Source organism: Haliaeetus albicilla, chromosome 25, assembly GCF_947461875.1.
Source record: "Haliaeetus albicilla chromosome 25, bHalAlb1.1, whole genome shotgun sequence".
NCBI classification, from domain to species: domain Eukaryota; kingdom Metazoa; phylum Chordata; class Aves; order Accipitriformes; family Accipitridae; genus Haliaeetus; species Haliaeetus albicilla.
Genome location: NC_091507.1, coordinates 21,283,184 through 21,308,698, shown reverse-complemented (window position 1 = coordinate 21,308,698; position 25,515 = coordinate 21,283,184). Strand labels below are relative to the sequence as shown.

General features: G+C 43.2%; 1 protein-coding gene across 4 annotated transcripts in view; it reads left to right on the top strand.

Moving 5' to 3' along the window:
- Positions 1 to 10,592: 10,592 nt before the first annotated feature.
- TMEM255B (transmembrane protein 255B) overlaps positions 10,593 to 25,515 on the top strand; it is a 71,353-nt gene continuing 56,430 nt past the window's right edge. Inside the window, exons 1-4 of one of the 4 annotated variants that reach the window (XM_069770198.1) lie at positions 10,593 to 10,768; positions 16,539 to 16,661; positions 18,123 to 18,265; positions 22,865 to 22,927. In XM_069770198.1, coding sequence (XP_069626299.1) covers positions 10,708 to 10,768; positions 16,539 to 16,661; positions 18,123 to 18,265; positions 22,865 to 22,927 — 390 coding nt within the window. In that variant the 5' untranslated portion in view covers positions 10,593 to 10,707. Of the gene's footprint in view, positions 10,769 to 13,208; positions 13,328 to 16,538; positions 16,677 to 18,122; positions 18,266 to 22,864; positions 22,928 to 25,515 lie in introns of those variants that run through there. The other 3 variants (XM_069770197.1, XM_069770199.1, XM_069770200.1) reach the window with 3 other exon arrangements.

Below are 25,515 nucleotides of genomic sequence, written 5' to 3'. Positions count from 1 at the left end.
CAATTCATGAAGAAAGAGTCAAAGTAAATTCAAAGATTTACAATTAGCTGCAAAAAAAATCCTACTGGCTCTGAGCCCCACTAAGGACTTATGGTATAGCTCATGTTTTTATGAATCCAACGACATGTTTTAATGGGACATATGAGCATGTCTGTATACATAAATAGAAATAGATATGCCTATGTAAGGGAGTTATGGCAGTGTGACAGCTTTAGCTATGTGCAATTATACTTCATTCACCAGGCATTTTTTAAAGCCTCACCTGCACCCATCCCACTAATCTGTATCCTTCGGGCCCAGTTTGCACACTATAAATCCCTGATACTTTCAAACTGCTGCTGCCACAGAGGATGAAGAAGTGATGCCCTCCCACCAGCATAAGCTCTCAGCAAACATTCCCTTTCTGAAGGTGGATCTTTCACTGATTCCATCTTCACAGTGCTTTTCTGCCCGTCATCATGCTCTTCCCCATCTCTCCCAGTGACCCAGGCAGCGAGGCAATGCAGCATCCTTTCTTGAAACAGCCAGGCTTAAGACTTGAAATCTCAACACACAACAAAGCCAGGACTTTGTGCAAATGGAAATGGAGATTCCCACCTTTATAGCTGATCTCCTGACAGATGGCCCAGCTCCTAAAACTGAGGTATTATTGCACATGGAAAAGCAGTTTTAAATAACTGTCAGAGAATTCAGAAACTTACCAGTTAGCTTCTCACTCTCTTTTGAGTCCTGTACCTCTGTAGTAAGGCAGATGGCTAAAGTCATGTGAAAACTGTCAGCAGCATAGTTCCTTCAGTATCTTTGTGAAGAAGCACCTACAGCAGTTTTTCTACCACTGTCTGGTATACATACTGTGCCCTTTCGGTACTGCTTGGAGGTGGTACATGTTCTGGATGGCCTGTCTAACACCTTCAGGCCTTTACCATATACCAGGTGCTCAGGCATCTGCCTAGTCATGCTAAAAAATATTTATTGCTGCGCTTCTATCAGTTCTTTCTCTATATGGGGAAAATATAAGCTTATAAACTTAGAGGACCCAATCCTGCACTGACTTGTGTGCAAAGGGCATTTATATGTTTTAGAGACGCTCTGAAGCCCATGGGCCAGGCTGAAGTCAGAAGAATTTGCCTGTGGGTTTGCAGGACCTTCCTTCTTCACAGTTAATGTGATATCAGATGTAAACCATCATTCATAGTCTGTGAGGCAAAAGGTTGGCCTCATTTATCAAGGTATCTGTTTGCTATGAACAGTCAGCTCATCTCCAAATATAACCTATTTTTTCCTTTAAAAGTCTATGAAATCAAGAATGATGCTGGGCTCCATTTGCACATTTACCTCTGCAGGTGTTTCAGTGCATCCAGCCCACACAAGTTGATTGATTTCACATCTCTCTCTAGTTTTTCCCCACCCATATTTCAGTGACTGTTTTTTTACTGGCACTGAAAAAGTGCGTAATAGGAAGACTTGTTTCTTACTCTCATTCTAGTTCTCTTACCTATCTGCTTTCATCTGTGCATAGGCAAAGAATATGTCTCTTGTTTTGCTATCCACTGCTGTAGCTTGTTTCCTGAGGAGGAATACAGCAGCTAATTAAAAGGTGGCTGTCTTCAGTGGCGGCACTCAGAGAGCCTGAAACTCCTCTTGAGCAACTGCATTTTGTCACCTTTTGAACTGCCTCCCTGGGCTGTCACCCCTCAACTCCCCCGAACCGCTGCCAACACCGGCAGGGCTTTCTTCCAGAGTAGCTGGCAGTTCTGCGTGAAGGAGAGCAAGCGAGACAGAAGGGCTTTGATTTTGTCCCACTCCTTCAGCAGCACCCTCTTCACCTCCGCAGAACCCCTTGTATCCGGGGTCTTAAGGATGGGGGCCCACAGACGGGAAAGAAGGAGATTTGTTACTTGGATGCAGGCCTTGCAAATACCAGTCTGAGTCATGGTCGTTCTAATCCAGTCTCAACATTTCTTCATGGCTTAAATCTTGTCAGCTCAGAGAGGTTTCTCTTGGGTTCTTGTGGGTGCTGTCCTGCTCTGTGGAAAGTGTCCTCGTGGTCTAACCACATAAGGCACGGGGACTCTGCTGCTTAAGTGACAGCTTCGAGGTCAGGAGAAATGTCTATGACTGCTAACAGAAAGAAAAATAATTAGGAACAGAAGGAACCTAGAAACGATGTGTGCTTCCTAGACCAAGCTTATTGCTGTCATTAGCATCAGAATATGATGACTTCACAGAACACTTTGTTTGGACAATGAGGTTGGAGGGAAAAAGAGAAAGTCATGTAACGTGTTGCCCTTAACCACTCTGAATATGAGGGCCTCAAAGCTGCAAAAAAAGGGGGGGGGGGGGCACTTTTAAAAATCTCCAAATGTAGTTTTCCTCTATGCATTTCTTCCTTTGTGAAATGCTTTGGGCTGCAGTGGCTTTGCATCTTTTGTCCTCTACTCGGATGTCTAAACCTCCATGGCAGCAAGCCATCGTCCATCTCCTGGATGGTTAAACCTCCCCGGTAGCAAGTCATGCTCCACCAGCTACTTTTAACTCTTTTTTCTCTTATTGACAATTTAGAATTTTACAAAACAAAGTGCCTGGAAAACTCTAAACTGCTGCTGAAAGTGTCTTGGCCCTGAGGGTAGAAAACGCATTTTAAAACCTGTCACCTTTTTTTATTTCAACCCTACATCTCCTCTTTATCTCCACAAGCAGCCCATGTCACCACATGCACCATTAATTCTGGTACTTTCAAATCAAGCAGAAGAAATAAACCAGGCTGTAGCCCTTTCTTTGTGCTGCCATAATGAACCAAGCTAGGAATTTGGAAGATAAAGTGCTGACATTTTAACTTTTAATTGAAGAATTTCTTCCCCACAGAGGTATCAACAGGGAATGGAGCATCATCCTCCCTTTTAAAATTAAAGGCCAAGTTCCTCAGCTGTTTTTAGCCAGCATGGGTAGAGCCACAAGTGGGATGGTGTATGCCTTATTTTGTCAAGTAGCCAGGAATCCTCATCTCTCCAACGTCACACAACGTCCTGCAGGAGGACCCAGCCCCTAAGTCAGGTTTTATGGCCTTCTTTCTGTTACACCTCCATATCTTTATGAAAACCTAAACACAAGCTTTTAAGAATTGGCAAGCTGCTTCCCTCCTGGGTGAAATAAATGCTGTAGTTGTCATCTTTTCGATGGATGTGAGCAGTGTAAAAATGCTGGGACACCGGACTTCAGTAAGAACTCGCCATCTTATCCACCCATAAATACCCGGGTCGTTCCTAAGGACCCTTTGGGAGGGAGAAAGAGACCCACTCGACATTACTGGGATACCTCTCCACAGCCGGTGCATTTTGTTCTCGAGTGAGCTTCAAAGGCTGACCCACTCGCCTCTGCTTGCCCTTTCCCTCTGCTCTCTTCTTCCCAGTTGAGCCACACTACAACATTCTCCAAACTTCACTCTCCTTAGCAAGACATTTTTGATCCAGTGGGAACTAGCAGTGCATGTCAGAATATTACTCTAATTTCATATTTCATTGTGCAGAGTTTCTGAAGAGTACTGTGAGTTATTTAAGAGGTACATCAGTAAAACAATTAGGAGATCAGTTTGAAAAATGTTGCAGTAGATCACAATTCTCGAAAGGGTTCTCAATGTGGAACATGGCTCTTGACTGTCCTCAGTTTCCATTAAACTGTAAAACAGCCTGTCATGGGAAAGGAGGAGAACCTTGTAACTGAGACTTGGAACACTGAACTGAGGAAAGCTGTTCAGAATATACTGAGGAAACAATCTTGCATGGGAAGAGAGAGGTGCAAGGAGCTCTTTTCCCTCGCTGAGACTGTACTATTATACATTGTCCTTGACTTTAACAGTGTCTGCTACAGTAGACATGACAGGTGCCTGGCTAAATTAGGCACCAGCTGATATGAGGAAAGGTACAGGGTGTCCCACTTACTTTTGGGCTTTGAAAAAACTTATAATTTGAATGGATACTATAATTCACTGTGCTATTCAAGGAATTTTGGAAAATGCCTTGAGATGGGCAAAATAATTCATCAAACTTTATGTTTACTACTTAGAAGTGTAATTGAATTTATGCCTGTTATAAAAATATCATTACTACATCTGTATTTCAGATTGATTTACTCTTTTGGTGATGGCATATTTTTGAAATTTAAACTGCATTTTCCAGAGGAGTTTCCTCAGGCATTCCAAAAATTGATGATCTGTTCCTGTTTGGATTGGTATAAATACCTCTGTGTATACATTTTTACCTATGTACAAATTAATGTAACAGTTCACCACACAAACTAAGGGGTTTTTTTGTCAGTCACACTTCTGATGTGTTATTGTTGGTGCATTTCAAACATACCTTTATTAATCGTCTTGCAGAGGTACACATTCAGCTTATATAAACTTAGGCTCTATCAATAGAAGAATATTTCAAAACCAGGTACGTCTCTGAAAAACCTTTTTTACTTTAGTTTTCAGAGATTTTTTCCAATAAAAAGGCTTCTGTTGTGCAGTCCTCAATGTAACACTGGATTATTCCTACCAATAGGAATTTCCTGACAAAGGTCGGGTATGTTATTTCTGCACCTCTCAGTTGTTGACCTACCACTACCCAAAGAAAGTCACTTTAATCTATCAAAGGAAGAGTTCAATTTTCAGAGATTTTATTTCTGTATTGAGTCAATCCTTTGGGAGGCACCTGAAAGAGAAGATATTCTCGTGTTTTACTAAAACCATGTTGACTGTTCTGTGAAGTAAGATTAGGGTACAGTGACTTCATTTAGTTGTTACAGATTTACACAAATCCTCATTTTCGTAGTAGCACATTCCTATCATGGGTTGTATGTCTTCTGATATTTCATGTCTTCATAGTCTGTGTTAAAGGGGACACGTAATTACTAGGACTGTGGATACATTAAATTTGACATCTTTGCATTTTGTTATGCCTGTCTCCAAACTACTGCAAAAGACCTTCATCTCTGCCTTTTGGTTACCGCTTGCATTTTGTTTTGTCTTCCTTTCTTAAATCCTTTGAATGAGATGAATTCCCTTCTTTCACTGAGCAATAAGACTTTCCTGAAGGAAGCAGTGCTGTCATTAGCCCAACTAAAAGACAGTTGTCAGTCTTCAGCAAAGTCAAGTCCATTTCTCACAATAGTGTTGCCTTGATACGGTTATGAGCTACACCACAAGAATGGTCTCCAGTGCATCATCCATATTTCTCATTATCTAGCTTTATGAAGAGATAAGTAACATAATGACTTTTGGTATCATGTAGCATGGGGTTTTTTGTAAGGGACAATGTACCTTTCCTCAGGTACATTGTCCTATGACTCTAAATACACCTGACATTTAACTTGACTTTTATCTTGCTCTTTTCGGTTTGCTTCTTGCTCCCACTGGAATATCCCACTTCTTCACACAGCACACAGGTATCCATGGAGCTCCTCATCACAACATGCTGTGAGTGCTAAAAGTTTAGAGTTCAAAAACTGACTGCACAAGTTAATGGGCAAAAAGTCTACTGAAGGCAATTAAAGACTTTAAACCTGCTTTTGACAAACATGTACCCGTGTGTCATTCATTTATCCGAGATGCCTCTGCACAATATGATGAATAGCTATACCTTCCCAAGTCCCTTTTTAAGCTGGCAGACAGAGTCCCTTAAATGTTCTGCTAATAAATCCACACCACACCACGCCTTGGAAACTGGCTGGTGCCAGGAAGCAGAATTTTTTAAGTGAATTGTCCAGCAATTGTCTTTTAAGAGCCATTGACTATTTTAGTCAGTCAGTGGCCATTAACCTCAACCTCATGGCTACTTCTCTTGTTCTTTTTGCTTCCTTCATGGTTTCCTGATACTGCCCAGCTGAACTAAGGCAATGTATTCCTAGAGGGATTGTACCAGTCACCATGCCAATAAATACTATTTATAAATTGTGAACAAAGGAAATCTACTTACCTCATTGTCATGACCCTGTGTGACTGGGCAAGCTGACTTCTTAAGAATCCTGAGTTTAGCCTCAGCGATGACTGGCTTACCTTTCTGTTGGGGGTTCCAGTAATGGGAGGAGGAGACAGGACCCAAGCTTTGTGAGGAATACAAAAGCAGCCCGAGTACTATGGTGAAGAGTTAAGAGCACTGCAGGTATTTAAGCTATTTCACACTGGCAGTCTCTATGACTGGATCTCTGAGCCTGGGCCTGGGAAACAAACCCCTGCTGAGAGCAGGAGTCATGGAGGAGGGCTGGAAGGAATGGATTTTTTGTTTTTAATTTTACTAAAAGCAAACAACCAACCTTCCCCCAAAGACACCACCACCACCACCAAAAGCCCACAATGGATTTCCAAAAGCGGTTCTGAGAAAACAACCCTTGCAAGAGAATGAAGCCAATATATCAGGACTGACTTAGTACCAGACCAGACCCTCCTACAAACAGTGTAAATGACAATACTACAGAAGGGATGAAAAAAGTAGCTGGAGAGTCATGTCCTGGAAGACGGAAAGTGCTGAGGTGCTTCCATTGTCTGGTACAAGTCAATATGGTCACTGGTGGTCTTGGGATGTAAGGTGTATTAAATTTGCAGAGTCCATAACGTTGGGAGAAACTGTTGAGTATCTCGGAGGAAGTATGCTGGTAGACGGACTTAGAATTCAAAATTATTTTGAATATTGCCCAGCTGTTGGGCATCACCCTTTAAGAAAGATGTGGCCCATGCAGAGTGTGATGATACAGAGACTAGAAGGAAGCAGTGGGAACATCCACTAGCCTAGAAAACATGACCTGTAAGGAAAGACCAAACAGATTGGTCTTGTTTAAAATAAAGAAGAAAAGACTTCAGGGACGCACAGGATACAAATTTCACATGTGACCAACCTCAGCTCCAAATGCACAATGATGACCTGTAGGACAAAAGACAAAAACCTTCAAAGCTGCAGTGTGCCACAGGAAAGGAGCAGGAGACATCAAGGGCATCATGGAGGCCTTCAGGCCCAGTGCTTACAGGGTACTTTTTAGGTGTGAATGCAAAGATTATCCTGACAAATAGGCCATGTTCCCTGCAACTCACACATTAGAAGAACTCTTAACAGCCTTGCCAGCCTCACCTTAAGAGTGTGGGGACTCCTTCTGGGCACAAATCTAGCAAATTATTTAATTTGACATATGAGCAAGGTACATGAGCCAGGCATCTGAGAAACAAAGACCTTAAAAATATTAATTAAGAAAATTCAGGTCCAAGTTACACATCAAATGGTGAAAAAAATCCTTTTGGCTTTACAACCAACCAGCAATATAAATATAAAATTAAGTTCTACCACACTTACAATGCATTGAACTAATTAACAAGTATTAAATAACACATCCTAGAACACATCTTTTTAGCAGTCTTTGCATCGGCATCATGCAAGCACTGTTGGTGATACACAGATCCCTCCTCAATTTCACTGAACTGGGGAGACTCCAAAGTTACAACAAAAGCTCTTATTGTTAGTTTTTAAGTGTGTGAGCTCCACCTCAACCCCTTTCTAATATGCTACTATGCTCCTGCTCCCATAGGCCTCAGTAATAGCAATGTCTACCAGCTTTGTGACGGTCAGACACTTCATAACCACACATACACTCCTTACACCCAACACCACCGGTGATCTTGCCTCCAGACTAGTCCCTGAGGTGCACCTCAGACAGCCTGCCTCTTTCGGTATCTTGGCTTCCCTTTAGCATTTCCATACCCACTGGTGACCCGTACTTGTAGCTGTCTGCTCCATGTTAAGTCATTTTCTCTGAAGGACTCTATTAAATGTGGAGCATAATCCAGACAAATTTGCTTCACTGCATTTTCTTTTGCCTCAGGAATCACTTACCTTATCAAAGATCTTGTTAGTCTGACATGATCTAGCTTTGATCAACCATACTGTAGTTGAACCCATTTTTCACTTACCTCTAAGACTTTCCTCAGTCAAACTAAGGGATCATGGAGTTGCTGTTCCCCTCACTCCCTCCGCCTTTTTATTGGAGAGGTTTCCTGTTCTCCAGTAATAGTGCTTCGCCTCCAACTTGCTCGAGTCATTGAAGACGTTGCTCAGGACTTGAAAAGATAGCTACCAATTCTTTCAACATTTGGGTTGCAGTTTTCCTGGGCCTGTCACAAGAAACAGCTGAAGTTATGCTTCCACTTCACATCTGCTACTGTCATTATGTTACCTCACTTCCATTAAGTTCTCTGCCAATACACTCCTATAAATAATGTTCTGATTGCAAACTGAGGCAATGTATTCATTCAAGATTTGGAGCAGCCTCAATCTTCATCCCATCCCTGGCATTTATTGACCATACATCTTCCTTTTTTGAATCGTTTTTATTTACATAGTTGAAGCATTCTTTGTTGTCCTTTTCTTTGCAACATCTGGCTTGGCTAGATTTTTATCCATTCTTTCTTGCTGGTTCTGCGGTTTCTAACCCTGCAAATTGTAGCTCTCCTATTTCCTCTCCTGTAGGTTCACTTACTACTTTAATATCCTCTTTCAGGCAGTTACTTATCGACTTGGTCTACAGCTGTTCTTGACCTATTCCAACCTCTTTTAGGGGATGAAAGTGCTATACGGGATTTTTCATTTTGGATTTAAAGTAAGTCTGTGATTCTTCGACATTCAAATGCTTGAGTTTTTAGGTCCAGGCAGCCTCATCAATCATTTTTCCATAGTTTCTTGATGTTTGCCCTCTGATATCCAGGACAATAGGACCAGATCTATAACTGATTCTCCTGAAATTTGCAGTAAAAACCATGAGTCATTCATCAAAGGTTATTTTCTATAATAAAATTATTTTTAAAAGGATTTATAATATCCTTTCTCTTTACTGAAAAGAATTCTAGAGCAGCTTCCCTTTGGGCTGTTTTTTCTGTTTGGTGGCTGCTGGTAGAAAAAGTTTATTGCCTATCACACCCAAGAACACATGCTGCATGTGGTATTTGTTTTCCAAACTGTCTGGGGAATTAAAGTCTTCCCCAACCCTCCCTGTTATTTAGTGTTGATGGAAATCTCTACCCATAGCCATCCCTGAACCTGAGGGTCTATACCAGATTTGGGGGCTTTTTTATCACTCTTATCCATGGTCAATTTCAAAGAAATGTTTTATTTGTACCATCACCTTTTCTGTCTTCTCAATCTATTACTTCATTAATTTCTATTAATAATTAGTAATTAATAATTAGTACAAATACCACCTCTATCCTCATCTTTCTCTTTTCTTCAGCCCCTCCAGGTTAGAGGACAGAAAGAGAAGAAAGTGACTTTGTGGTTGGCCTTAGCTCCTGACTTGCTTGACTTCATAGGTAAGGCGTGGTACCTGAGAAAGTTGTCTCTTTCCATCTAACCATTCTCTGGGGAAATCAGCCAAAAGCCGAAGAAGTTAAATATATATAGCTGTATACATTTAGAGGTTTGAGCAAAAGAAAAACAAGAATGTTAAATAGAATTGTGTTTGTTGGAAGTGGGAGAACACACCTTAGTGTAACCAAAGCGCTTGGCAGCCTGTCAAAAATACTGTCCACAAAAAAAAACGTTCTTGTGTTCTCTGCTATGGGGAAGTCCTGCAGAAGGAACAGCAGGCACCAAAACAGCACAGCGGCTGTCGGCTGTTTCTTCTCAGTTGTTCCCAGACTCTTTCAGGCAGAAGTCACACATCCCCGCAGTCGGTAGGACTAGAAGCAGCAGCTAGCAGTTCCTGGGTAGCAGCAGGACGAGCGGCAGGATCTGCTGTGGGAATGAAAACCGAGACAGGAGGAGAGAGCCGGTGAGGTTGAGAAATTGATAGACACCACGTAAGAGAAAGAATAGCCCTACAGTATTGCTTGACTATTGCTACTGCCTGTCTTAGCCTATGCCTACTTTAACCTCTGTCTCCGAGATGCCTGTTTTTGTTCTTAATTTTATTAACATTTCCATTTGGTGTGGTATTTTATTTCTGACTGATATTGATCTTTTAAAAAAAGGGAAGAGGAAAGCTGAAAGTCTGATAATTCTGATCTCCACCAGGTGACCAACTGGTCCCCTGCCATTGGCCAACAACAAATCAAGAAGCGAAGCCAAGCCTGGGACACAGGTAGAACGTCTAAAGAATTAAGTTATTGACCGCTGCCCCAGTAAAGACCTAGTCCATGCCCCTCGCTCAAAGGTCAGCCTGGAAATGAGCGCGGGTGGTCCTGAGGAGAAAGGTGCCGAGCCGAAATACAAGGAGAGACCAGAAGGCAGTGAGGGAACGGACCTGCACCCGCCGGACTTTGTCCCACATCTTACTTTTTCGGCCAGGCTGGGTGAGTTTTCACCCGGGGAAGGTGAGGTGATGGCGGCCGAGGGACCCCGTCCCGCCCTCGGGGTCCCTAAGGCAGCTCGCCCTTTTTCGGTCAAGAGACACAGCGCCCGGGCCGCTCCGTTGTCCACGGGCCGTCGAAGGGGACCCTCGGGCACCGGCTGAGGCGGCTCGCCGGCGGGGGGTGAGCGAGGGCGGCAGGGCTGAGGCACGGCGCCCGCCGGAGCCCCCGTTCCCCGCCTCAGGGCTGTGGCGACCGCCGCCGTCAGCCGTTAACGGTCGTCGCCGTGTCTCGCCCCGCCTTCGCCCCCCCGCGGGGGCGGGCCCGCCGGGCCGCCCGTAACCCCCGCGGGCAGCGGCGGGGTGAGGCGCGGTGAGGAGCGGAGACGATCGCGGGAGGTGATGGCGGCTCCGGCGGCCGCCCCCGGGGTGTCGGGTCCGCTGAACGTGCTGGATCCCACAGGTGAGCTCCGGCACCTGCCCCGCCGCAACTTCCCGGCCCCGCCGAGGGCCTCAGCCCCGGGACAGGGGGGCTGAGAGCGGGGGGGAGCGGGAACGGGGGTGCGGAGGGGCTGGGACGGGGGGGATTTTTAGTCGCTGACTGAAAATGGGCAGTCGCAGGGCTGGAGGCGGGGTGGGGGGGTCAGCAGGGTGAGGGGCAGCCCGTGGCCGTGGCCGTGGCCGGGCCGGGCCGGGCCGGGGTGGGCAGCGGCGGGCGGAGGCAGCCGGTGTCCTTCGTCGCGTTCGTGGTGTTTTAGCGGTTCCTCGGTAAAGCGAAGCCCTGCTTTGTAGCGCCAGGCTACGTCCTGAAAACTAAAAAAACCCCAAACGTGTGGGAAAGCGAGGACAGGTGTTGCATTATTCCAGGGGCATTCATTAAAGTCGAGGGGGAACGGGACTTGGTGCGAGGGATTGCTCTGTGTAGCGTTGGAATGGGTAAACTGAGACTTTGCTGCCTACCCAAGGATCTTAACAGCTGGTTATAAACCAGATTCGGTCTTAATATTTTTTGTCTTGAACTTGGAAGAAAAATGGTGTCGGTGTCGAAAAGATGTGCTGTAGCTTCAAAGTGTTTTCAGGTAATCAACAAAAAAAGAATCATCTGTCTGTGTGCTAGCTTTAAACTAGTGATTATCTGCTCATTAAATTATTTATTAGTGAAACAATTGCTGCCAAAGCGATGAAGTCATAGTGATACTGCGTGATATCACTTACTATAGCTATACTACATAGTATAGCAGGGTCTGTGGGTTTGGGGTTTTGTTCTGTTTGTTGGGGTTTTGTTTGGTTGTTTGTTTTTTTTTGTAATAGAATTGTAAAAAAAGCAATGTTTCCTATGGTCTTGAATATATAACACACTCATGGATTCTTCCTCAACAAATTCATAATAAAGATAAGGGACAGGCCTGATAAAAGCTGCTATCTTGTGACTTGAAACGAATGCTGTTGCATCTGGTTTAATTAGTTCAGCACTCTGGACAAGTCAAGCATTTAATCAGAAAAGGGAAGGTAATCACCAGTAGCAGGTGTGAATATCTCTTTTAAGCATCTCAGTCCATCACATTTAATTTTGGGAGGCAATGTAGGATTAATTCAATTTCACTGGCATGAACCATTTTTGAAAATACACAATGAAAAGTGTAGCCAAGAGGGAGATGGCACTGAAGTGAGCACTGCAGTAATTAAAAATTATTAATTTAGCTCCAAAGATCTTCCTTTAAATATTTTCTTGATAGCAGCAAAGCAGCAGATACCTTTGATACTATACTCCTCTGTCTATGGTGAATTTCCGCTTAAATTATCTTCTTATATATGGTTAATGCCACTCTCTGAAACACGTCACAAGTTTTAGTAGTATTCATTAGGTATTAAAAATGCAGTTTTTTCTGCTACAAAACTTTCCTCCCTTATCTTTTCTCACATCAGGATGCTAATATACATTGGTCTGGGACATTATTTGAAGTAACTGTTTCTGTTTAGATCACCTTAACTAGATCAAAGAGGAAGGTATGAAATTGTGTGGTGCTAATATTCAGCAAATGTGATTTTGATCCCAGCAAACTGCTGCATCCTGCAGTGATTCTTTCCTTGCCAAAAATCATTCCACACTTTTTAACAGGCTTTATGATGTCTGAAGCTGGATTTTAAAAGGAGTCGTGAAGTTAGCAAAGTATAGTTGCCTTGGTCTAATTTTTTTGAGTTAAATTGCAGATCGTATGCAAGTTTTCCAAGGTTGAGAGATGCTGTTTCACTCTATTCTTTCTTTCCTGTAACCATTGGACGCATTCCATACCATGGACACATTTAATCACTAATTTGGTTTGTTCTCCTTTTAAACTCACCCTTTGCTTCTTTCAAATCCAGACCCTGCCGTTCATCATTAGATCCACCACTTTGCATTCTACCAGCAATCTGATCTATACCCTCCCCACAAAACCATTCCTTTTCCATAGTCTTCCTACAAATTGAATTTATCCCCCAGCCATAGTGAACAGAGCATTGTAAATATAATTTTGTTTTGTGCAACTCATGAACGGACAAAAGATTTTGCTGAGTCCAGCAGAGTTTGGTCTTCAGCAGGCACTTTTTCTTTTTACTCTCTGAGGGATGTTCTCAATTTCTCTCCTCACGGGCCTTTCTCTGTCCCAAGGAGGCAGCAGTCTGGTGTCTCTCCTCCTTGTCCTGACAGCATTCTCTTCCCTTCCATTGGGGTAGCAGGGCTGAGTGGCTCAAGCAGGTGCTTTGCCTGACAGATGTTTAGCAAGCAAAGCAGAGAGTGTTTCTGGGACTGTTCCTTTTTGTGCACAATTTAAGTCTATGCCAGGCAGAGCACAAGCCAGTGATGTGGAAGCAGCATTACCTCTCTAATTTATCTCCCAGTTTTTGCTGTAGTGCCCATTGCTGCAGTATCAAAACTCAGTTACTACTTTGCTGGCCAAAACTGCTGAAGAATATTGCCAATAGAAGGTAATAGCATGTTCACACCCTCTGCTGACCCCAGCTCAAGCTAATGCTAATAAGAGTATGACAAGAAGATTTCTTTCTACACGCTTGATATTTGTTACGCTAGAGATAAGAATTTGAAGCTATAACTAAATTGGAGTAAGGTCCAGACTAAGAGTTTATAATGTTCACACTGAATCATTGTTAAAGAAGTTGAAGGGGATAAATATCAAAATTATTCTGAGAGTCACTTCAGTAGTAAAAAATTGGAAAGTCAATAGCCTACACGAGCTGTTCCCTGCACTGCAGGAACATCGGCATTGGAAGAAAATCCAACCTAGAACTACTGACAGCAACATTTCCTCTGCTCTTAATTTAACCGCTCTTCTTGTATGTGGTTGGCCTTTGGTCCAAGCCCTGCCACAGAGGCTGTCAGGGAAGAAGGCTGCGCCAGCCCCTCTGTCTGTGCTGTGGACAGGGCTCCTGAGGGAACAGTCTGGCACTGGGCTTTGGCTGGTAGGTACATTAAAAACAGATCCAAAAAGCTGCATGGCAACTGCTACAAACAGCAGTAAACAAAGACTCAAAAAATCTTGGGAGCCAACAAGACCGAAATAGCAGAAGGGAGCTAATAGTAGGAACCCTTTGCAGCTGTAGCCTTTTTCATCCGAAGACATTATGCTGCTCTACAAATATTACTTAGGCCTTACGATATGCTGGTGAATTATATGCATGCAATTATACACATTTTGATAGCTACAGCAAAGATTTTTATTGGTGTGACTAAGGAAGCCCAGCCAGCTAGAGCAGAAAACCAATTTAGACCTGATTTCTACCCATCTTCTCTGAGCATGTGGCAATCTTTGAGAACAACGTCTTGCGTGTGTGTCGTGTGTGTCCGAAACCAGGACAGTGTGCCGGTCTCTGCTCCAGAAAGGGCCTTTCTGTGCTCCTGCCTGTAAGTCATGTCTCCTAAGGGTGGACTTTATAGCTAACTACATGTGGTTATGAGAGTTTCCAAACTGGAGTATGAAAAAGAAGAGATAGGATTGGATATTTGCCTCTGATTTGAGATGCAGGTGGTAAAGATCAATGAATGTGAGGACTGAAGGGTATCACATATGTAAATGCCTCCTGGCACATGTAAATTTCAAAGCCAAAATGTAGTTCAGTTCAAAAAATGACCCTATAAATAATGACATCCTTTTCTGTTTTATCTCACTGAATCCACATCCGATTTACTCCAATTACAAATAAGAGCATGCTTTTCCTAAGACATTTTCTGGCAAACTCAGTCTGGGCAATCAAACTCATATCTTTCTTTTTTGCACATCATTATTTATAACCAAAACTCTGGAGGGCAGGTTGGACCCTTAGTTTATCTCCATGGAATCTGATTAACCTTTGCCAATACAGGTGTTGTTACTTTGAGAAAAATGTGGAAGCTTGGCTCCTCACGCACTTTTCATAAAAGCATTCAGTGGTTTCAGAAACACTTGGCTGAGGAGCGTCTGTCCCATTGGCTTTCAGAAGGTTTGTCTTCCTACGTGCCTATAGAGTATGTCTGCGTTGCAGCTGCAGTTCTGTAACAGTGGATATGAGCACACATACCCAAGCCACCTTTAGTCTAGCTGTCTTAACTATCATCAAACCATAGAATCATAGAATAATTCAGGTGGGAAGGTACCTCAGGGAGTTGCTAGTCCAACCTCCTGCTCAAAACAGGGTTAACTATGAGGTCAGACCAGGTTGCTCAGGGCTTTTTCTGGTTGAATCTTGAAAACCTCCAGGGATGGAGACAACACAGCCTCTTTGGGCAATCTGTTCCAATGCTTGACTGTCTTCATGTTGAATTTTTTTCTCCTTGTACCCAGTCTGAAACAATTCTTGTATTTCAGTTTATGTCCACTGTCTTTTGTTCTCCTGCTGTGCACCACTATGAAAAGCCTCAGTCTGTCCACTTGACAATCACCTCATAGGCACTGGAAGACTTCTACTAGCCCTGCCAAAAGCCATCTCATCTCCAGGCTGAGCAAGCCCTCTTCCCTCAGCCTCTTCTCATATGGCGAGTGCGCCAGTGCCCGACCTTCTTTGGGGTCCTCTGTTGAATTCACTACAGTTAATTGATATATTTCCTGTACTGGGGGCCCAAACCTGGGTGTAATATTATATGTGGTCTAAAAAATGCTGAATAGAGGGACGTAGTTACTCCTCTGATCTACTAATGATGCTCCTGTTACTACAGCCCAGGATGGTGTTGCCAGGGCACGCTGCTGGTTCATGTTCAGCTCATTGCCCACCAACACCCCCAGGTCCTTTTCAGCAGAGCTGCTCCCCAGCCTGGCAGTCCCTTCCCTGTATCATTGCAAGGTGTTGTTCCTTTGCTCAGGACTTTGCAGCTGTCTGTTGGATTCTGTAAGGTTTCTGCTGGCCCATTTTTCTAGCCTGCCTAGATGGCTGTGAATGGCAATACCCTCCAGGGTACTGAGTGGCCCCCCCCAGTTTTGTGTCATCTGCCAGCTTGATGAGCAGGCATGCTACCATTTTCTCTAGGCCATTGATGAATACATTAAATGGGACAAGTCCCAAGACAGACTCCCATCATACTCCACTTGTTACTGGCCTCCAGGTAGAGTACAGAGTTAATGGATATTAGCTCCCTCTGAACCCAATAATCCAGCTAATTTTTTAACCATCTGCTTTTCCACCTGTCCAGGCCGTGACATTCCAGCTGGGTTATGAGAATGTTGTGGGATACCATGTTAAAAACCTTGCTAGATTTAAGGTAAAAGACATCCACTGCTCCACAAGGCCAGTCGTTATGTCAGAGCAGGCAGCTGGGTTGGTCAGACGTGATTTGGCTCTGGTAAATCCATGCTGACTGTTGCCAATCACTTTTTCCTTATGTGCCCAGAAATGTCTTACAAGAGGATTTGCTCCACATTTTTGGTCCCAGCCTCCCAGGAACCAAAGTGAAGTTGGTTGGCTTGTAATTCCCCAAATCATCATATTTGCCTTTCTTCAGTTATTGGGGATTCCCCAATCTCCATGACTTTTCGAAGATTATAGTGCGGTGAGGACATCAGATGTTATTTAAAATCTGGTAGATATGTTGAAGGAATAATTTCTGGTTTTGGGACGAGCAGCTGATTTGTGGAGTTACAAGTCTGAAGTCTGCTTTCCCCTCTTGGCCATGTGAACTGGCTTCATTGAAAGAACTGCCTTTAATCCCATATGCTTGGTGAAGAACTGATTGATAATGAAGAACCTCTCCGTTTCCATGTCCCCAGTGACCCTCCATGGATTAGCAGGGAATTGCTGGAGGCAGGCAGCTGGGGCACAGGCTGGAGGGATGTCTGGAGAGTCTTATGAATTATTTCTTGAGCTTCAGCAGGAAGACTTTGTGCATGCAGGTGAAAGAGACTTGCGTAAGCTCAATAGATTATATTTGTCTTCAGTAAAGTTGCTTGCATTTCATACTAAAAGACTGGACTCATTTTGGCTGGTTGTTCTACTGGAGAAAGGTTGGCAAACATGCATATTTTTATTATAAATGCACTTATTTATTAATTGAAATTATTTGACTTGGTTTGCAAACGTCACTAATCTAGCCTGGCTTTTGAACTTGTAAACGTTTAACTGAGTTACCTGACTTTAAATTGGCCACGTAACTCAAGTGACTCATTGCACATGGCTTCTGCTCACTTTTTGACTTTCCTGCATTTCCCCTGCTTTTGCTTACAGCAGCACCCTCAGAGCCTGATCCACACAAGGCTGCCTTCCCTTCTCACCGAGCCCTCCCTGGCGAGGGCTGTTGCCTCCGGTATTCAGTGCAACACCACAGCCTCTGCCTCATCCCGAGACTGCACACGCAGGCAGCTTCGTGAGGCCGCAGCGGGCAGAGACATGAGCCCTGTGCCCTGGATGGGTTGTGCTCTGGCTGGAGCTCCGTGCCGCCCGGTTGCAGCCTAGGATAGCACAGCATCGCATGGCCCAGTGCTCCGGGGGTGATCCTGCCCACTCTTGCCTTGCCTTTCAAAGCAAAAATGCCAGAAAGGGGGACCACAGTTCGATTCATTTGGGTGCCTTTTGTTAGCTAGGGTGATGCATTGATTGCTGGTTTTAAATAAGCCTTACGTAAATCTGTGCTATGGGCTGGGGCTCTGGTGTTAGTAACCTGTGGTTGCAGCTCAGATATGCAACCACAACAAGGTAAAGTGGCTTGAAGCAGGCTGAAAGCGGTAGGTGAGCCTGCTGTTTTTCACGTTTGGGTATCTGAATCCAAATCCCAGTGAGACTGAATGTATTTTACTGAGCAGCTACTGTTTAAAAAGGTAGGCCCATGTATCGTTACCTAATCAACTATATTACATCTTTGCTTCAGAGGTACAGATTGGTTTGCTTGCCCTAGTAAATATGAAGAGCACATTCATTTTCATGACAGCATGCAGAGCTTCTGCTAATCTTGTCTAAAATAGAAATTTTAAATGTTCTGTCCAGGTAAGTCAAACTGGCACTTCACACAGGTAAGCGATTAAGGCCTGCAGGATCTGACTTAAGGATGTGAGCGATACTTAATTATAAATGTTACTGAAGACAAGGCATAATTATCATTGTCACTAACTTTCAGTTCAGCTTAATAAAAACTCATCTCTTGCACGTACCCAATGTGTGCATTACGCTATGCTAAGCTCTAGCTAACTCTGTGGTTTTTAATTCCCTCTGTTGTCTGCCAGCTCTTTTCCTTAGAGAGAGAACAACAATGGGTTAACAACAACAAAGATTAACAAAAGAAAATCTTCCATAATTTTATATTTGTTCTACCATGATTGCAATTAAGAGCTTCCTTTTTTTCTTCTCCCTACTCCCTACAGGACAATTTGCAAAAAGGAAGAAGACTTCGCTTTGGTTCACAGTCTCTCTGCTGGTAGTGTCTGTTTTCATACTGACCATAGGTCTGGCAGCTACCACAAGAACAGAAAATGTTACCGTGGGAGGCTACTACCCAGGCATCGTTGTGAGTAAAGAAACCTATTTTAGATTATTGGGTACAACCAGAAAAATGATTATCAGCTGGATACGGGAAGCTTTGATTGATTAAAACAACAACAAAAAAAGAAAGTTCAGTCCTGTTGCATTTTACAGGAGACAGATACTCCTTTGTTTTGTTCTAGTTCTAGTGTGTGATAAGGTAGGGGGGTAAACTCTGTTTTTCTGAAGTGCCCCAAAGGGGAGGCTGTTGGGGGCACAAGGGGTCCCTGCACAGCAGTTTGCTGGGCTCAGGGGCCCCTGTGAGAACCTGTGCTTGACTTCCCACTGATCTCTCTTAAATGTGGACATGTAAGTGACTGGACAGTAGGCATGGGATAGCTTTAAATGACCTTTTAGAGGTTTACTACTTTGACAGCACAAAGAGCCACTCTGCTCTCATGTCCCTGTGCCAGGAGTTCTGCTGGGTCCATTGCAGGGAAAGCCCTGTGGATGGGCGAAGCTTCTCCCTGGAGCCTGCCTAACATCCCCTTGTGCGGTCTTGTTGCCGGTCCTCTTGTACGAGATCCCCTTCCGAGATCCTTAGTCTTGTTTTTGCCTTGGGAACAGACCGCTTAAACACGTTCCTGCACTGGGCACAAGGTTTGAGTTGTGTCACCTTCGCCCCGGGGTGCCTCTGTGACTTCTGGGGAAGGGTAGCCCAGCCAGACCCTTGCCGGTTCAACCCCCGTGGCCCTTTCTGGTCTCAGAAGAAGAAGAGATCAGTCATATCCAAAAGCGTGGAAACCCCTGGAGTAAAAAAATTTTTTTAAATACCTGGGCTGAGATTTAAAAAAGAGGAGTATGGGCAGTAAGTAGGGGAAAGCCTGTCTGCCTCGTTTTGTTCTCCCCGAACCAGACAAGAGGAGGCAGAGGGTGCAAGGTGAAGAAAGAAACTCATGTACTTAGAGTTAGGCACCTCCTTAGGTATGGCTCCACCACTACCGAAATGTGTTGTAAGGTACCGTTATTTCTTGTTCTCTATGGAATGAAATGCCCAGAGAAGAGAGATATGTATCTTTTAATACTGTGCATACATTTTGCATTGCCATTAATAATTTGTGAGTTAGAACTGTTCCTCCTAAGCAAGTCCTCTTACATCTTAGTGTCATGCTGAGAACAGGTCTTTCAGAAAGATAATATGGGGATAATGATCTGTAAGGAGTGGTGTTTTAAAAATAGAACAAAAAGTAGTTCCAGGAATAAAATGTTAAAAGAATGAATTTTCCTTTCCTTAAGCTAAAATGGTACATTAATACTGGTAAAGGTCTCTTCTTCTTCCATAATTTGAATTAAAATCTTTTAGAAGACCATATTATCTGCATTCATTCCCTAGAAAGAAGTTTCATTTTTAAACTGTTGTCTTTAATAAGTGTAATATGTGATAAACCCATGTGCATGAAACAGGTTATTTCAGCATTTAGTTTCTTTTAGGAATAACACAATGTCTATTCACTCAGCTGAAAAATATGATCTACTAAAATATTTTCTTTTAAATCTCGGGGTCATTAATAACCAGATAGAATAGCTAGACTTTATCACAACACTTTGAAAACAAAACCTTTATTAATAATTTTCCCCCTCAAAAGATTGTTAGAGCTAAAGAATGTTAATAAAATTCAGAATTCTTTTTGTGCACATGTGATGATGGATTATTGAAGTAACTGAGAAGAAAGAGTGACGGGTAATTGTCAGTGTAAACTTCATTAGTACACTAAATAGCCCAAACGTTTAGCAAGAGTTAAAGGTGCTACACAAACCTTGCATGATATCTTGCCAAAAGCCTAGTCAGAGGTGTATGACAGCATTGCCGTGTTCCTGCTCCATTGCCATTGCCAGGGGTTATTGTCTCCAGTGCAGCGTTGGCAGATGGACTATGGGATGGCCTCTCCTCCACCTCTGCGAGAAGTCAGCCACCTCTTTCAGAATGAGCTGAATAACCCTCAAAAGGTGCGTCTCTTCTCCGCTGACAGTAGAGGGAGCTTAGAAAACCAACACAGCACTGATCCCAAACTTTTAGATACCTAAAGGTAGGAGAGGGAAGTCAACACTACATATTTAACTGTTGGACTTGAAGAAAAGAAAGATTATGAGGACAGAGAGTGTTAATTACAATTAAAAATAAGGTCTAGTTCTCATAGAATTCAGCTGTAAAATACTAACTTCGGAGCTCGTAGGTGAGATCTAAATCTCCGCTGACCTTAGGTAAGGGATTTTGGTCTTAAAAGCCATGCAGAATTAGAGCCTACCTTGCAAACACCTACAAATGTGAATAAGACTATCCACTTGCATAGATTTACTTGCATCTAGAAGCATTTGCAGAGCAGGTCTTCAGGGCTAGATCCATAATGTATTTTGTGCTTCTGCTTGGTTCCCACTGGCTTCAAGAGAATTTCTCTGCATATGTGGTCACTTGTCATTCATTTTGGAAAAAGCTTTTTTCTAAATACATCTTTAGTATTAGCTAGGTATCATCTGCATTTATGCATCCAAAGTAATTGAACATAAAATATTTCTGTGTGTAGATGAGTTAGTATAGTGTTCCCCTTTGGAAGGTGTCTGCATTTAGTAGATTACTCCTTTATCATCGGTTTGGGTTTAGGGCTGTCTTTGTGGAATGGGCTGCAAAGCCAGAATTGGAGCTTTTTCAGCATCGCTTCCTTATAAATATTGTTTATACTTAAATATTTAATGTCACTTCTCTAGGACTACTGCTTGTATTATTTTCATTTGCTATTTTTATAATCTTTCAACCAGGAGTCTACAGGGTCCAATTGTCCCCATCACCATACTGACCTGGACTCCCAGAGTTCCTAACCCAAACAGCCTATTGTCTAAACAGACAAAAAAAGCAGCGCGTATGGCCCTAAACCAATCTCAGCAATGCCATGCTTACATCGTGATCTCTATCTTTGGTTCTGCTCCTTCTGATTTAATTGCTGTTGTTCATGTTTGCTCCTTTTTTCTTCACGTGGATAATATTACTCCGCTCTGTGTCCCCTGCATCAGCCATAAATGGGGCTTTATAGATTGTTCCCGTTGGGATGAAAAATGGGGCTTGGAACCAGTTGTCATTTTGATGCAGTTATCTTAATTTACAAAGTTGCTGTCCCCTGAACAGAATGTCCTTGCTCACAGTTCCAAGTCTCTCTCCTATTCGGCTGTCAGCATGGATGCACTTGCACGCTCTTTCTTTTTCAAAGTCTCTGCTTTTAGTTCTTGTGCCTCCCTTTCACATAAATCTTCCCAAAGCACTCTACAGCAAATCTCCTTTCCCTGCATTTGCTTTCCTGAGAGGGAGTGACAGATTCCTGTTGTGATACTAAGTGAGTAAAGTGCTTGCAGGAGATTTGCTTTCTGCTGTGAGCCGTTGTGCATAACAGCAAGGAGTTCACGGGCGTTGCTCAAGCCCTTGACTGGGACGTGTAGTCCTTAAAAACTTAACTTGTGCTTGGAGGAGAGGATTCAGAGACCTTGTTCCAGAAAGGGGCTTGGATTCCTTAGCAGTAATGTCATGTCCCATCCATGGGGTGGGTTGGCTGGGAGGTGAGGGGGGGACTGGGGCTGTGCCTGGGCAGGGTCAGCCCTAGTGAAGAGGGGAGCAAGGAGCGTGGAAGTGATGGGGGATTGAGACTGAGGTGCCCACAGGGCAGCATGTGGCCAGGTAAGGCGAGGAGGGAGCTGACACCTGCGCTCCAGCTCCAGCTGCTTCTGAGACTGTGACCAGCTACATCTCAGCTGTGGGGCACCAAGGAGACCCTTTTCTCCAAACCCATGTGACCAGTGGGAGTCCTGATGCCAGGAAGGGCTGATCCAAGGCTGGTCTCACCTGTTGCCACTTTACCTTGTGTTAACCACAAATCCAAGGAGTTTCTACCTCTCCAAACCTTCATGGGCCCATCGTAAGGAGGGGGCTTTTCCTGCCAGCCTGGTGTTGAAGCAGCACTGGTAGGAACAGTAAGGCCAGCTTACTCCAGCGTTCCTTTCTTCCCTCTCTCCTGGGGCTGTTGGTGCTGCAGCTGTCCCATGTTGAAACTAACTGTACTGGTCCTTCTGGCATTTTAGCAAGGACTTTTTCTGGGATGTGTGGTAGTGTTCAGTCATTAAAATCAAACAAACCCAACCCTAAGGGTTTGAACTTGAGTCGCTTGCCTGGCAGCAACACATCCATTTTTTGAGGAAAACTCTTTGTCTGTCATTGCCTAAAGCTTTGCAATTTTCCAAAATAATGATGTATGGGCTAAATGTAAGTGTTCTTTTCTCCTACTTTGTGTAATTTTCACTTTATAGTGTGTAAAGCTATACATGACTGTGGTAACAGTAGCCAAGTTATAGAAGCATATGTCTATACAGGCTTCTCCTTACTACATGACAACTTGTGCTCTGAAATATCGAAGAGCTGCAGTTCTGGTCATTCCTCTTTACATTACATAATTTATGTCCAGCAGTAATTTCCACCCTTTCCCCTGACCCACCCCAGTTAGCCCATCTGTATGATATATCAGCTCAGATATCACTGTAATGCATTGGTATGTTGACCAAATAAGCTGACCTCATGCATTTCTTTTGGTTTTGTTCTTTGCCTTAGCTTGGCTTTGGATCTTTCCTAGGGATTGTTGGCATCCACCTGGTAGAGAACAGAAGACAAATGGTAAGTAACAGCCCTTTATGTTTTCATTTTTTCGTATCAGAATGTCTTAAAACCATGAAAAGCAGGGATTTCCAGTTGACTTAAAACTGCTGCGTCTCCCTCAAAGTGTTAGTCATTAGTTTCACCATTTCTGAGAAGTTTCAGAGAAGCATGAATTGGGCAGTGACTCCTTCTGTACAAGGGAAGGAATGGTTTGACTTCTGACAGAAGCAGCCTGCTTTTTTTACTGCTTTTTTATACTTTTTTTTACTGAATTACTTTCCTGCTGGTTTAGTGAGTTGAATCAACCCAGGGCAGGATCAGGTGAGTGCCAGAGCTTGGCCAGGACCATGTAGCTGGGAAAAGGATGGGGAGAGAGACAAAATGCATGGGTTTGCCAGTTTGGGCAGCAATGAGCCACACGATCAGCTCAACTGGAACAGGTGATTGCATCTTGTGCTAGAAGTTTAAGTCAGGAACACTTTCTTGAAACTGTATGCGTTAAAAAGAAGAAAAAAACCCCAGAGGTCTTGCTATCAAGATTCCCTGGCTAGGTCAGACAGGATCTGACGACACTGTGTGGTTTGGTTTTGGATTTAGCTTGGCTTTGCAAACCCCTTGCTTTTATTTTTGTGAGGAAGTCATAGAAAGTCCTTGGGGCATCTGGGTAAAGGAAGGTGTGCGGGACTGGATTTGTGGAAAGTCTTACACTTTCCTGGCTCTCAGCAAAAAATAGCAGTGTCCTGGTTGAATAACAGCATGTCCAATGTGCACTTTACAGTAGACTGATTATAGCCAAGCATCATGAAATACGATTCATTTCATAATGCAGAGCCTTCACTGGCATAAATCAAGAGTGTTGTTAAGCTCAGAGGAGGAAATGGTGGATTTGCCTTGCTTTTTACTAACAAGCAACTACTTTACTTGCAAGTAGTCTGTCGTGATTTCCTGTTTTCTTCTTCGTAAATGCAGTCTTGTTCTCACTATTTGTAGGCAAACTTCTTTCATAGTATCACTTTTTTTGCATTGCTTTTAAGTTTCAGTGATGTATTTGCAAGTATTCCCCTGCTTTTAACTTCTGTTTCTAGCTGGGTTTCCCACAGGAATGAATTTATAAAGCCATGATGTTTGTCCGTGTCTTTCTCTGTTTCCCATTCCATTTTTTGAACATGTTGACCAATTTCAGGTGAATTCAGCAGGGAGGTAGAGACTTCAAAGGTGTGCAATTCCTTCAAGTTTCATGAAAGTTCACAGGTGGGTAGAGGAGAGAATTAGGAATTAGTTCCCCCATGGTGGTAAAGGCTGCAATGTCAGCTCACCTCTTACTAAACACTAGAGAATCCAAATGGGACATGACCTGTTGAGGCAAAAATCTGCAGCAGGCCAGGCCTCATTAGTTTTGCTACTAACAAAACAGCTTATTTGTTTTTAAGAACTATTGCCCCTGATTTCTACATCAGAGACCTGGATGAACAGCAGGTTTCAAGTTGCAGACTCAGTGGTGGGCAGATGAAAATAGCTTTGTCTTCCACAGCATTCATGCTACTTTACTAACAGGCATAACATTTTGGGGTTGTTTTATCTTTCCGTTTTCCTCTAATCTGCCTCTTAGTTTTCTATCGCTTCTGTCCTTAGCAGAAAGTAAAATGGCTGAAAAAGACGTAAGGTGGGTAAGCAGCAGTTAAACCACATAATACTCAACGTGTTGTGTCATTTACACAAGGACTGTGGAGAAATAAGTGTCCAGTATGTTTGGTATTAGTGCCTGCTTGCGCTTCCCAGCATGGAACAAGGAAAACTACTTTTTGCTAATAATACTTCGTGATGATCTGGCTGTTGGAAGATTGGGTTTCTGGGGAACAGACCAAGAAAATAACTAGAAATTTAATTATGCTTCTTGCCTTCAGTACCATCCACAGCAGGCTTAGCCTTGTAACACTGTCTTTGCTAAGGCGGAGCTGCTTGTTTTCAGATAGTATGGAAATGAGATTGAAAGGGTTTATGTCATACTACAACTGACGGCAGTAATTATTCCTTGGGATGTAACTGAGTATATTCGATTGAAAGGGTTTAGGGCAGCTTTAACAAATTTGCAGCCATCAATAAGATTATAAAGACTTATATAAGCACAGAAACGTAACAGAAATGTCGTATTCCTGTAACTAAAAATTCTATGCATTGCAGCAGGACAAAAGGGGTTGGGAAGGAAAAGAAATTGCTTCTATTTTAACTGGACTTCCTTTGAGCAGTTACGGCAATGTAATTTGAGTTTAACCCAGTATAGCTCTGACAATTGTCTGGCCCCTGTAATGACTCAGTACTTTGTTTTTGTTTTTTTTTTAAAGAAAGAATGTAGATTCAATTACACTAGAAAAAAATCTATTTTAAATTGACCTTTCCTCTGTAAATCTATTTCTCTTTTTGTCTTGAAGTTCTATTTCCTTGTGACCTATCCTCTGTAAGCCCAGATTTATTCCTGGTTGATGAAATGCTAAGTGCAATACGAAGTACGTAATGATTAGCAGAAGTAGTACAGCAAAATCCCATCACTCAATAAATGCGAGCATGGGGTTTGAGAAAGAACAAAAGCACAGTTAGGCAGAGTGGAC